This window comes from Poromitra crassiceps, assembly GCF_964638095.1.
Source record: "Poromitra crassiceps genome assembly, chromosome: 12".
NCBI classification, from domain to species: Eukaryota; Metazoa; Chordata; class Actinopteri; order Beryciformes; family Melamphaidae; genus Poromitra; species Poromitra crassiceps.
This window is the reverse complement of record NC_139632.1, coordinates 38,101,374-38,114,524: the sequence shown is the minus strand read 5'-3', so window position 1 is coordinate 38,114,524 and position 13,151 is coordinate 38,101,374. Positions and strand designations below refer to the sequence as shown.

The 13,151-nt window shown below is 42.4% G+C and overlaps 2 protein-coding genes across 3 annotated transcripts in view; both read left to right on the top strand.

Annotated features, from left to right (window-relative positions):
* Positions 1–1,577: 1,577 nt before the first annotated feature.
* Positions 1,578–8,281, top strand: LOC310786895 (trypsin-3-like). 2 transcript variants are annotated; one of them, XM_083648224.1, is made up of 5 exons: positions 1,578–1,719; positions 1,897–2,050; positions 5,032–5,306; positions 6,695–6,825; positions 7,012–8,281. In XM_083648224.1, exons 1-5 carry the CDS (start codon positions 1,680–1,682, stop codon positions 7,162–7,164), a joined length of 753 nt encoding a protein of 250 aa, XP_083504350.1. In that variant the 5' UTR covers positions 1,578–1,679; the 3' UTR covers positions 7,165–8,281. The 2 variants fall into 2 exon arrangements, with proteins under 2 accessions (XP_083504350.1, XP_083504349.1); XM_083648223.1 differs by having other exon boundaries at positions 6,692–6,825.
* A 3,064-nt stretch (positions 8,282–11,345) lies between these two features.
* The window catches only part of LOC310786214 (meprin A subunit beta-like), a gene marked incomplete at both ends in the record, with an annotated part of 58,498 nt that continues 56,692 nt past the window's right edge, over positions 11,346–13,151 (top strand). The window contains one exon of the mRNA XM_083647383.1: positions 11,346–11,376. Within this exon, the coding sequence (XP_083503509.1) occupies positions 11,346–11,376 (31 nt within the window). The remainder of the gene's footprint in view (positions 11,377–13,151) is intronic.

Below are 13,151 nucleotides of genomic sequence, written 5' to 3'. Positions count from 1 at the left end.
CATCCATGATGTCACCATACACCTTGGGGACAGTTGTTATTGTCCTGTGATGAAAGCACAATATAATAAGCTAGTAATGTAAAATACAAATTATATTTTTTTATGGCACATTGTAGAATTATGGAAATGTTATATTATGTGAATGTGTCTGACCTGCAATAAACTATGGTCTTGGATCAAATAATGGTGTAATTAGTAATAGTCTAAGATGTGACTAGGCACATAAACTAATCCTTTTAGAGGTTTATCATTGAATAGTTAGCATTTTGTGATACTTTAACATGTTATATCGGTCTATTTGTTGTATTGTTCTAGTGTTTGTGTGTATATACAGGAACCGGCGCTCATCCAGAGCAGGAAAATTGTCGCGTGCACGCGTGTGTTTGAGAGAGAGACGCTGATATTCAAAGACCGTATAGACCTAAACATAAGGCTATTATCGTTTGCCATTAAGATGTGAAGAACGCATTGTTTGCGCGCGTGTGTGTGTGTGTGAGGGAGAGAGAAAGAGGGGGAGACAGAGTATGGACTGGACACCTGGAGAGCGTGCAGCACTCAGTCCTGAGTTCTGAGACACATTACATTAGATTGGCAGTTTGCAGGCCACCGGGTTGGGTTGGGTTCGCAATTAAGGTGCCATGGCACTAGTCCGACACCTCATGAGTCCGAGCCTTAGAAAATGGATCCACGATGACCAGGATGACTGATTTCCCCTTTAGACCCCGGAAGGCCTGTGGTGAAATCCATGCACAGGTGGGACCAGGGTGGGGGCGTGGCACAGGCAGTGGGCGGAGCAGGCCGGGAGGGCATTGGCGAGGAGATACCACAGGCTGCCACATGGTCGGCCAGAAGAATCTCTGCCTTTTCCCCGGATGGCCCACCAGACGAGACGGGACCAATGCCCCCCGCACATACAAGCGGCCCCGACTCAAGGGACGTTCTCAGGGTGTCCACCCGCTATGCCGACCACCCGCAATGCCGACCTTAGGTTTAGGCGTGGGGAGTGGGAGAGGTTAGGTTTAGGGTTAGGGTTTGGGGGAGGTTAGGTTTAGGCGTGGGGGCTGGGAGAGCTTAGCTCCAGCCGGTCCACCGACACGCTGCACGCCGCCTCGCTCAAATGGTTCTGCTTGTGGGCTATCGGCATTGCGGCCTGTCTGCACATAGACGCGGCACCGTTCCCAGGCCCTGGATCACCCCCACAGGACCGGTTCGATGATCTGGTACGGCGCCAGGATGGACTCGGCACTCCTCTCTGTAGAATCAAAGATCATTAAAAGTACTGAAACAAATTTGAAAATTATATCTTTGAATATATGTTTCCAATTTTTATAATGAAAGCCTTGGGATTGGTTAGGGGTTTAGGCGAAAGCTATCGCTTGGCACCGCCCCTGGTGGCTAGGGCCTTTGGGGGTGGCTAAAACCTCTCAACCAGACAGCCCATTTGACTCCGCCCACTGGCCATCAGCAGAAGGAGACAGACCAATGGGAACACAACACAGCCAGCAGAGAAGGCGGGGCCACAATTTTGTATTAAAGCCAGTGTTCTCAGGTCCAAGGTGTCACTGTTTGATGTGGAAGATAAAAGACATTGAGACAGAGCAGATAAGAGTACTAAATACATTGAAAATAGAGGCTGAGGACACAGCCAACCAGTCCTGCCAACCAGACAGACAGAAAGCATGAAGCATCTCCTTCTTCTCGCACTCTTTGGATGGGCAGGTACGCTACAGCATTGATACATGAGCATTAATTACATCTGATGATGCATGAGTTAAAACAGGACATCTAATGGTGTCACAGACTCACATGGAGCTATGTCTAACTGGATGTCTATGATACAGGAATCTTGTGTTTTTTGTCTGTTCCATATTTTCACTCTTCATTAAACTAATGCAGTTGCCCTGGAGGAAGAGAGCAAGATTGTTGGAGGGTATGAGTGCCCGGGTCCTGTACCCTACCAAGCTTATCTCCAAAAAGATGGCACCTTCACATGTGGAGGGACTCTTCTGTCTAGTGAGTGGGTGCTGTCTGCTGCACACTGCGGGAGAGGGTAAGAAAACTTTGTCACTAACCACTCCTAGCAGCTTGTTTGTAACAGTTTAGCTGGATTTAAAACTGGTGGTGTTGTTTTTTTCTCTGACTGCGTTTGAAAACCTATATTCGACTGTAATTCATGAGGTAATGGTTTTGAGTCCCTTGAAACTTTGGGTGGGTAGTAGGGATGTCAACCAATAACCGACTGTTTAAACATTAACTGATTAATACTATCAGTTATACCATGGTCTGGGTGAATACTCGATTCTGATTGGCTGCAAGGTGTCCATTAATTTGGGATAATGTACAGTGATAATGTACCTAGCTGAATGGTTTGTTCACCGTTCATATCAATGCGCCAGGATCACGACAGAGCCGTTTGAGCTCTATACCACCATTAACGCTTAATATGACACTTTTATAAGTTTATACAAAAATTGAGTCGGTCAAAGTAACTATTTAGATTACCCCTGTGTGCTCAGTTTATTAAAATAACGGCTATTTAGAAATCTGATTTTCGTTCTGGTCAGCTGACAGAAGCCGGGCTCTCAGCTGTCAAACCCTCTGTTTACAACTTGCAGCAAGCAGCAGCCAGGCGCTCTGGGAGAGTGCGCGCTGCCTCTATCACTGATACAAATCAAGTCGAAGAGGAAAAAGACGAGATCCCAGCGAGCACAAAACGTTTTTTCAACGTTGATTTTTAGTTTAAATCTGGGTGATATTAGGTTTGAACGTCTAAGACCTAATTTCACCCTCTTTTCAACCGGCTAAAATGCGGTTACAACGTCAACGTGTAAAAAAACACAATTTGGTTCATCATATTGTTAAAACATTTGTTGTAGTTTGGAATAGAGACAATATTGATAGTGTGTGAATTGGCATTTGTCCATTTTATTGTGTAACTGAGAGTTGAAATCTGGTCTACACGAAAACTACATTTCAACGCATTTTATGTCACATGAAATATCATAAATATGGGACTATATAGGCTATGTGGTGCCAGCAAAAAGCTTCCAGGACACAACTATGGTTAATAGTTTAGCGCAATACTATAAAATAATGAATTCAGTTCCTGCAGCAACGCGCATGCGCAAGTACTTAGTCGCTAGCTATACTAGCTGTGACTGACTAGACCAAAGCAAATCTGCACTGGTCTGCCCCAAGTGCGGAACGAGGTGCTCTGGGCACGCTATGTTATTGTAACAGACTGTATACGAGGCTCTGTGTACCCCCTGAGTCTCTGGTGTTAAATCTGAAGCCGTACAGCCTACAGACTATAGATGCACACACACACACAACATAATTTTAGTCTGTTACATAATAGTCTCGTACACATCACATAAAATAACTTGTCCTCCCGATCGTTGACAATTGTGTAGTCTACGTTGTGTGCGAGATAGAGTATATATGTGCCCGGCTCTCTGTATAGTATAAGAAAATCTATAGCTCAGGCCGTAGAGCCTGTGTGCGCTGCTGAATTTTTAATTTAAGATCCTGGTGAAATATGGTCTAAATCTGAACGTTCAATAAACGTCTGCAAATAGTGGGTGAAAAAACTTTCACTTTCAAACCTTCCTTGCACGTTTTTTCAACGTTGACCCTAAACGTTTTTTCAACGTTGACCCTAAACGTTTTTTTAAACGTCTTTTCAACCGAAAAATGCTCGCTGGGTATCAACAAAAAGAAAACAACGAAATGGGCAGTTAACAGCAACACACTGAGATATGTCCTTGTACAAAACATACCTGGACTCCAACATACTGAAAGCTTCAGATGGTTTTCAATCTACTCCGAGCGTGGCACACGCCTTTTACGTCTATAAGACCCGCAGACGTTAACGCAATTCCCTGGAATGCGAGTTTAAACGAGTCTTACATGGCGTTGCATTCTTAGACATTGCCGTTTTATTTTGTATGTAGTCTATATGTAAGTTACATACAATTGGCCAAATTATTAGTTAGCTTGACTCTAGATTTGTGCCAGGTGCAGCAGGCACTAAGCGGCCATTTTATTCAATGATAGCCTAATCTTGAGCAGCTGAGGGGACTATTTTGTCTCGCCGGTTCTCAACTCATATTCAAGGTTATGAAAACTAGATTTTGATGGCAAAATGCATGAAAATATAAATGAATGGTCTTATTTTGTTTCTTTGGCAAGTGACCATGGTATAAGCGGGTTAATGCACTTCGAGGTGTCCATTATCAGAAATTAATGGACTTTGCGGAAGCAACCGTCCTCAGCTTTCGCCTTGGACGGTTCACGCCTCCGCGTCGTCCATTAATTTCTGATAATGGACACCTCGTCGTGCATTAACCCTTACTTAATCAGTAAAAAAAAAAAGTTTATTTTACCCCAAGTAATTATGCATGGTAAAATAAAAATAAGCTATACAATCTACTTCTTAAATAACTCATGCACGCGACGTGCTGTGTATTGTGTGTATAGGCTATCTTCACATCTAATTGTCATCCTCTTAAATTAAGTCTTAACCGCACCACATTTTCAGCATTGAGTAATGTTAATTGACAATAGAGAGGCAAAGTAAACGTCACTTCCTGCTTTTCTCCCTGTACCAAGCACTGAAAAAATATGAATGGCGGTGAATGGAGAATAACGTTACTTTTTTGATCCCCTTTTGAATTGTGCCACGGGGTGCCAACGTTAATTTTGTCAATTTAAAACGTAACTTTGCATGTCAAGAAAGTCGCAGTTTGTCACCATACTGTTGCACTATAAGTTATAAATCAGAAAGACTACATACACTGTCGCCTAGTGACTTCACTTTCTCTAGTTTCTTCAAGTGTTGCGCCAACTTCCCCAGCCAGAGGAATGCATTAGGCTATAAATAGTAACTACATTTTAATCTTGACAGTTATTTATTTCCGTTAATGAGTGTCTGTTGTCAGTCAGGGGATTTTTTTTTTTTTTAGCCATCCCTAGAGGGAATGCTAAGGAAGCTTCTCTCACTTCTCTCTATAATGGATTTAACTCTTCCAGGCGATATAATGCTATACAGGTGAAGCTGGGGCTGCACAGCATCAAGCATTCTGAGCGGACCCAACAGCTGTTCGACGCCACCAAGGTTATCCTTCACCCTGCCTACGACAACATCTCTAAGGACAATGACATCATGCTGATCAAGCTGAGCAAGCCGGCCTTTCTGAACCCCTATGTGTGGCCGGCTGCACTCCCCACACACTGCAGCGGCGCTGGTGCAGGGACGATGTGCGGTATCTCTGGATGGGGGAGGCTTTCTCCCAGGAAATACGGCTGTGAGTTTCACAGTAAAATAGTTTTGTGTTCTTTCAAAAAGCCAATAGTTGTACTTATCTTACAAGGTATAGAGAGCCAAACTCATGCCCCCTTCCGGGTTAGGCATACGTACAAAGGGATTTCATCCACCATTCTTTTTTCAATAGACATTTCGTAAAATGAGTATAAAATACTTGGTCAAACCAAGGGATTCAGCTATATTTAGAATCAGGAGAGCCAATATCATCATGATCATCATCATCATCATCATCATTCATCAGTATATAAATGGGAGCTGGGGCTCTGTCTGTCTCACTGTTTCTCTGTCCCTGTCCCACAGTAATGTCATAAATGACTTCATCAGTGAATTACTCAGTGATGTCACGAATTACATCATCAGTGAATTACTCACACACATCAGTGAATGGGAGCTGGGGCTCTGTCTGTCTCACTGTTTCTCTGTCCCTGTCCCACAGTAATGTCATAAATGACTTCATCAGTGAATTACTCAGTGATGTCACGAATGACATCATCAGTGAATTACTCACACACATCAGTGAATGGGAGCTGGGGCTCTGTCTGTCTTCTCTGTCCCTGTAGGCTATAGTTTTACACACACCAAGTTGTTACTGAAGAGAAGACTGTTCTTGCGTCTTGCATGGAGGCAGACTTGAGAAGAAGAGTAACGTAAAGCAAGTTGTTGCCCGTAAAGCCAATACAAAACAAGGAGCTCCCCGCAGTGGACCAATATGTCACTGCAACCAAATAATGTTCTCAAAACAGAGGATCTAGGCATTTGTGACTGTTACAACACCTCCTGTACTTTCTTCCTGTTTTCAACAACAAACACCGTCAGTTCAAAACGGGACTGTTTTGCGTGACACGGTTCCTTAAACAGGACTCATGAGACAAATCAGACAGGTATTATTCCAGAACACCAGTCAAACAGTCTCTCTCCTGGGTTTAGATATTGAAGTCCATCTCTTGACACAGAAAGCCTAGCCACAGATAGCTTCCTGCTTTTACCAAATGTCTTTCCTTCTGAGATTAGTATCTAAACTTCTCCCAAAAACATGTCATCTTGGCTTAATGGCACCCACGCTGTCTCTCTGTCGCAAAGATCTCACCTGCACAGGTGAAGCCTCTTCCCTAAATTAGACATGAGGCCCGCCCACCTAGCCGGTCAACCAGTCCATCACATAATATTCAAATACCGGGCCGATTGACAACTACTAAACTAACCCAATAAATGCTCATAAACTGACATTTAAGCTGCAGACGGATCTGACCTTCACAGTATGAACTGTGGAGTATTTGCCATGCTCTACTTAATGGCATTTAACAAAATTAATGAATAAATTAATAAAAACAACTCCTTTATCTCTGCTCATTTACTCTAATCCAGCAGCGTCGCCTGACAAGTTGCAGTGCCTGGATGCCCCCATCGTGAGTGACCGCAACTGCCGTGAGGCCTATAATGGCATCACTAACAACATGATCTGTGCTGGGTTCATGGAGGGAGGCAAAGGGACTTGTCAGGTAAGTTCAAGCTCACAGCCACAACACACACACACACACACACACACACACACACACACACACACACACACACACACACACACACACACACAGCTTCTTTATTCTCAGATTTGGTGAATGACCCACTTTAAAAATATCTGTTTGTGCTTGCTCTCTCTCTCTCTCTCTCTCTCTCTCCTTCCTCAGGGTGACTCTGGAGGTCCCATGATATGTTATGGGGAGCTCCAGGGTGTGGTGTCTTTTGGGAGTCGTCGATGTGCTGACAAAGGCAAGCCCGGGGTGTTCACAAAAGTGTGCAATTACATCTACTGGATCAAGAAGACAATGGCACGTGGCTGAGCAGCATAGACTTATGAAGCTATTAAACGGGGCATCCATCAAACCTGTGTGTAATAATGTCTTGGATTTTCAATAATGAAGACTATTTAGCAGCTAACGCCCAGTTCAGGTCATATCACAGTGCACGCCCCCTTTCTTTGAGGTTATATAACCCATTCATTGTTAGGCTCGCCCCCTTTCACTGATGCTGTCTCCTCATTCATTCAGTTTACCACGCTGCATGTGGCAATAACCAATCAGCCCAAGCTATTCCTTTCCAGCTGATCCCAATCACCTAATCAGCGTAGCATATCAGGGTCCATGTTTTACTCTGTTTGCTATGTGCTGCGTATGTGCCATGTGTCATTAGGCTCGTTTGAGATGAGCAAGTTCTGCGCAGATTCGACCAGCGCCTTGATTGCCCCGTTGCATGATGGTTAGAAAAGTTGTCCGACTTGCTCCGCCTGCCCGACTGCGTGAGCTACGGGACTCCCGTGACAGCGAGGCGGGCGCAGATTTGGAGCGAGGTGCCGCAGTTGCTCCCCACCAACTGCGGATGACAGAGGATGACGAGAAACGCATCATTGGTTCAACACAGGTGCATCACAAACCCCCAGTGAAGTGTAGAAACTAAAATTTTATATCTATTCCAAGCTGTCACTCCATATTTTACATAAATACCACCTGTAATGCCTACATTGAAATAAAAAATAAGTAATCTGAAGGGCTGGGTCATTTGAGCAGTGGCGCTAATGCATATTTTAACTTGTTTACAAACCGCTGTTAAACAAAACTGTAGAGTGTAGAAGAAGAAAAGCAGCAGTGAGTGTACAGTCTGGGGTGTTTGACTTGTTGACGCCTCACCTGACTGCACTCATCTGGTTTCCAGGCAAGTCGGCAGTCAACTCAAATTAGCCTATTCTCAGTTGCTGATCATCATCGCTGAAGCAGTTGTTTTCACCCCACCTCCTCCCCTGACCACCACCGTCGTCATAACTCCTCAAGAATTCCCTATGGGGGATTTCCTATCCTATTCTTCACTGACGACGCCCTCTCATTATCTCAGGAGAGCGTCATCATATCATGGAGTCATACGCAAAAATGTATTTGTTGTATCATTAAAGCTTGTTAAACTTTCTACTAGTCTCTCATTATTGAATTACTGTGTGATTTACTGTGTGTACAGTGTAAGTAGCTAAGTAAAGCTTTATTTATATCGCACTTTTCAAAACAAATTACAAAGTGCTTTACAAAGAGATAAAACAAGAGGAATTAAAACAATTCAGAAATGATACAGTAATAATCACAATCACAATACAACAAATAAATACATAATCAAGCGAATGCAATTTTAAAAAGGTGTGTTTTTAAGAGAGTTGTAAAGGAAGAAACAGAGCTAGCCTGTCTGATCTCCTCTGGCAAGTCGTTCCAGAGTTGTGGGGCTGTGATGCTAAAGGCTCGGTCACGTCTGGTTTAGAACTAGGAACTATGAGCAGACCTCTGCCGGAGGATCTCAGACTGCAATTAGGTGTGTAAGGGATTAATAGATTGGAGATATACTCTGGGGCCATCCCCAGGCGTGCTTTAAAGGTGATCAATAAAAAATGTAAATCAATTCTAAAATGTACCGGTAGCCAGAGAAGCTAAAACGGGTGCGGGATGAAATGAAGGCATGGATCATGACAGTTTCAAGGTTTTTTACATCAAAAAGATCTAATCTCACTGGTATTGCAAAGATGCACAAAACACATTTTTTCACAACAGACTGACCTCGTTGTCAAAGTTAAGCTGGTTGTCAAAAATAATGCCTACATTTCTACAACGGGATTTGACGCAACCAGAGAATTAACCTAAATGAGATGAGAGATGGATGTTGGATGATTGATTGAAATTATTAGGAAATTATTAGGAAATAACCCCTTGAGATGAACCATCTCGTTTTCAAGGGGGTCCCTATACAGGGACCCCCTTACAATACAATACAATAAACACGATTAGACAAGACATTTAACAAAACAATAGACCAAGTGTGACAAAACAAAACAATAACATTAAATATTTTTAATATATAGGTATCAGGTAATAAGATTATGCAAAATAGGAGATCATACTTAAGGCAGAGTATTAAAATGGATCTATATATATTGCTAATGATATATTATATAATACAACAGATAGTATAATAGATCTATGCATTAGGTGTCAAGTATTAACATTCATGATAGTGATAGTGACAATCATAATATTAGATTAATTAATTGATAGGATATAATTATAATATACATAAACACATATACATACACATATATACAGAAGCCATATATACAGATGATATCAAGGACAAGTACAGCTAGTCCCATAATAAGAAGACAGGGCATTTTTGAACATGTGGAAAGATAAAAACACGATTAAAAAAACACGATTTCAGATGGCAGCCCGTCTTTATTGTCACACAAACACACTATACAACACATGCATGCGGCCACTACACACACTCATGCTGACGGTGGCCGGTGAAATATGTCCTCTGCATTTGACCCATCCACGCTTGTCCTTTCCTCCAGTGGGCAGGCCAGGAGCAGTGGTCGCTATTTCTTTCCAGCGCCCGGGGACCTTCATTGGACCATCATTGGACCAACTTCAGATGTTGTCGTCACTGGTCGGATGACGATCTTCTGCATGTTTTTAGTGGGGGGTTATGTACGGAGGAACCCCCTGGGGGGTACGGGGAGAACATGCAAACTCCACACAGAAAGGCCCTTTCGACGAGATAGCCCACATGGGCAGTGGGCACTGAAGATATGGGGGGGTCACAACTCCAGCGCCCACAGCGTCCTCCCAGGTGAGAATCGAACCCATGACCTTCGAGCTGTGAGGCGACAGCGCTTACCACTGCACCACCGTACCCCCGTACACCGTACACCGTAGATAATATGACACGAATATTTGCAGGTAAATTATTCCAATCAGAAGGAGCTTTAAACATAACGGATTTCTTAGCTATTGTCTTAGAAACTGCAGGAACAGAAAAAAAAGAGCTGTGTGGAGTGTCTCAATTGATAGTTAGATGAAAAAGGGACCAGAAACTGTTTAAGATAGTATGGATAATTAAAATGTATACATTTAAAAATAAACTGTAACCAATGGTGCTGTCTTCTCATCATGGGAGAAGGAAAGTTAAGAGTTTCATACATTATGCAGTGATGTGTTGTGAAAGGACAGCCAAGAATAAATCTGCATATTCTATTATAGATTACACTAAAGGAAACAAGATTTGTTTTGGATGCAGCCTGATATACAACATCAGCATAATCCAATATCGGTAAAATAAGTTGTAAAGCAAGTTTCTTTCTAACAGAGAGAGAAAAGCAGTTTTTGGAGCGGTAGAGAATGCCAAGACTAAAGTTCAATTTTTTTACAATATTATCAATGTGACATTTAATTAAATGAAAGTTCAGAGTCTAACCATAGGCCAAGATATTTGATGTGTTCAACTTTTTGCAGTGGCATACTGTCAAGACAGGAAACAATAAATGAGCAATTTTTTGATTTAGAGTTAATGCTTTGACGGGTACCAAAAATCATAGTATGTGATTTAGTTTTATTAAGAAGTAATTTATTAGCTGCAAGCCAGTGTTGAAGAGTATTAAAGTCAGATTGCAGAGCTGATTCAATTTGTCTTAAACTAGTTTGAGATGTGTTAGATGCAGAGAAAATGTCATTTGTGAGTTTTAGAAGTGCAGTGGTAGTGGAATGATTTGATCGAAAACCAGATTGGAAAGGTGACAGAATATTATGCTTATCTAGATAGCGTGACAATTGATCATAAATCAATTTTTCAAGTACTTTTGCAATAGAACAGATGATTGAAATTGGTCTATAATTATTTGGGTCTAGAGCATCACCCGCTTTGTGCAAAGGAGTGACACGTGAACATTTAAATATAGCAGGTATTTCGCACGTAGATAGAGACATATTGAAAAGATCACAAAGAGGATACATGAGAATGTGGGATGATAATTTAAGGAATTTGGTTTCTATATGAGTCTGGACCAATGATAATAGCTTCTGATTTATCTGAATTAAGCTGAAGACAGTTTTGAGAAAGCTTTTAACATCTGTAAGACAGGCCTGTACATTGACTAGTTGTGTTGTGTTCTTGAGTCAAATGAGAAATAAATATGGGAATCGTCCGCATAAAAATGAGAGAAAACCCGTTCACCGGAGGAGCTGGTAGGATGCAAACTACTTCCCCAAATGTGTTTGCCGCAGGCAGGCTTTTCTTAACTTGCCTGTTGAGAGATCTTTGAACACAACTTATCTCTCACCCTGTTACTAACATACAGTGTGTTCACCACAGTCAGGCTTTTCTTAACCCTGTTATTAACGAAGGGTGAGAGATCTTTTCAAGAGTGAAGAAGGAACTGGTTGAGTTGATGCTTGTGGAAAGGTTTTCTCAGGTGAGACACTATGAATAGGGTAAACGTTTTAACAAATAGATATCACCATGAAACCTCCCCAGTTGATTACTTACATCTATATGACAAGATTATTTTGCATTACAAGTTTTCTGAAATGTTTTGTTTAAATATGCAAATAATGCATTATCTACTTAAATATGTGCTAAATTGTGTACATTTCCAGAGCAGAAATCTGTACATTAGATAAAACCAGGTTCAAAATTCTTGTCTCATTTTGTTGACATATACCCTTTTTTTTTTAAATCAAAATTACCGCTCATATGTGTTTTTTAAAAATAGGCCATTGACAGTTTCACATCACCTCCCAACACATTTACAGTTGTTTCGGTGCATGAGGGCTCTATAACGATAATCCTCAGGTAGGTAGTTTTAGGATGTACATTTTCACAAAGACAGAACAAACAGGCTGCAATACTCTAATCTGTACAGGTAGGTGTTCTTTCTGCTAGGCTCTAGGCCGGCCGCACCTGCCCACTTTGTTAGCTGCAGGGTCATCAGCTGGGGACTGCTCTTAGATGTTTCACCCCTTCCCCCAGAACATCTCCTGGTGGTGGGGCAGTGAACAGGGCTTAGCCCAGAATATCTCCTGGTGGTGGGGCAGTGAACAGGGACGTCTCCCTGACACTCCCTGCAGCTAACCTTCTTCAGGAGTTGCTTGCTCCCCGCGCCTTGTCTCGTCTTCTCAGCCAGAACCAAAAGCTTGCCTTCTCCCCCTCCGCCTCCTCTCCCTCCCCTCGTTGCCTTGTGCAGTCTGGCTCCCCTTAGCCTCAGGTCCTTGAGAATGCGTGTTGTTGAGTGTCCAATAAACCTTCCACAGAGTAGAGCCTCATGCTCCATCCACCTTCCTTGCACTAAGTGACCAGAAATAAGCCATGTTCTTGCAGTGGGTGTTGCTTTCATTTGAATTTGCCTGCTATAACCATTGCGGAGAGAAGTGAAGAAGAGAAGGGAAATATTTGATAGATTTATTTTTATATACATTTAATTTCATTCATGGTAGTGTATCATGATAATTTAAGTAAAACAGATCTATATATTAAACACCAGTATGGTCGTCAAGTGGACAGAGGGGGGCATTTCAAGTGCCGTCACCCTAGGGCCTAGGGCACCACTTGGTGTTAATCCGGGCCAGTGTGAACATCCATGAGCACAAGATTTAGCCTAGGCCCCTCCCCCTCACCTCTACAGAAGCACAGTGGACTGGAGACAGAAAGCGCCCAGAGGTGGAAAGTAACTAATTACACTTACTCAGATTACTGTAATTGAGTAGCTTTTTGTGTACTTTTGTACTTTTTTGAGTAATAAAAAAAAATCAGTACTTTTACTTAAAGGAATACGCTAACATTTTGGGAGATTTGCCGTTATCGTCACTGTGCGTGCCCTACAAACAGTGGTACAGCCCTCACGGCTACTTTGCTTTGCACTACAATGGCAGTCTATGGTAGTTTTGCCTACTCCCGTTCAGTCACCCAAAATCAGGGGCGCCGTATAGGGGGGGAAACCTAGGACGATTCTAGGGGCCCTTGA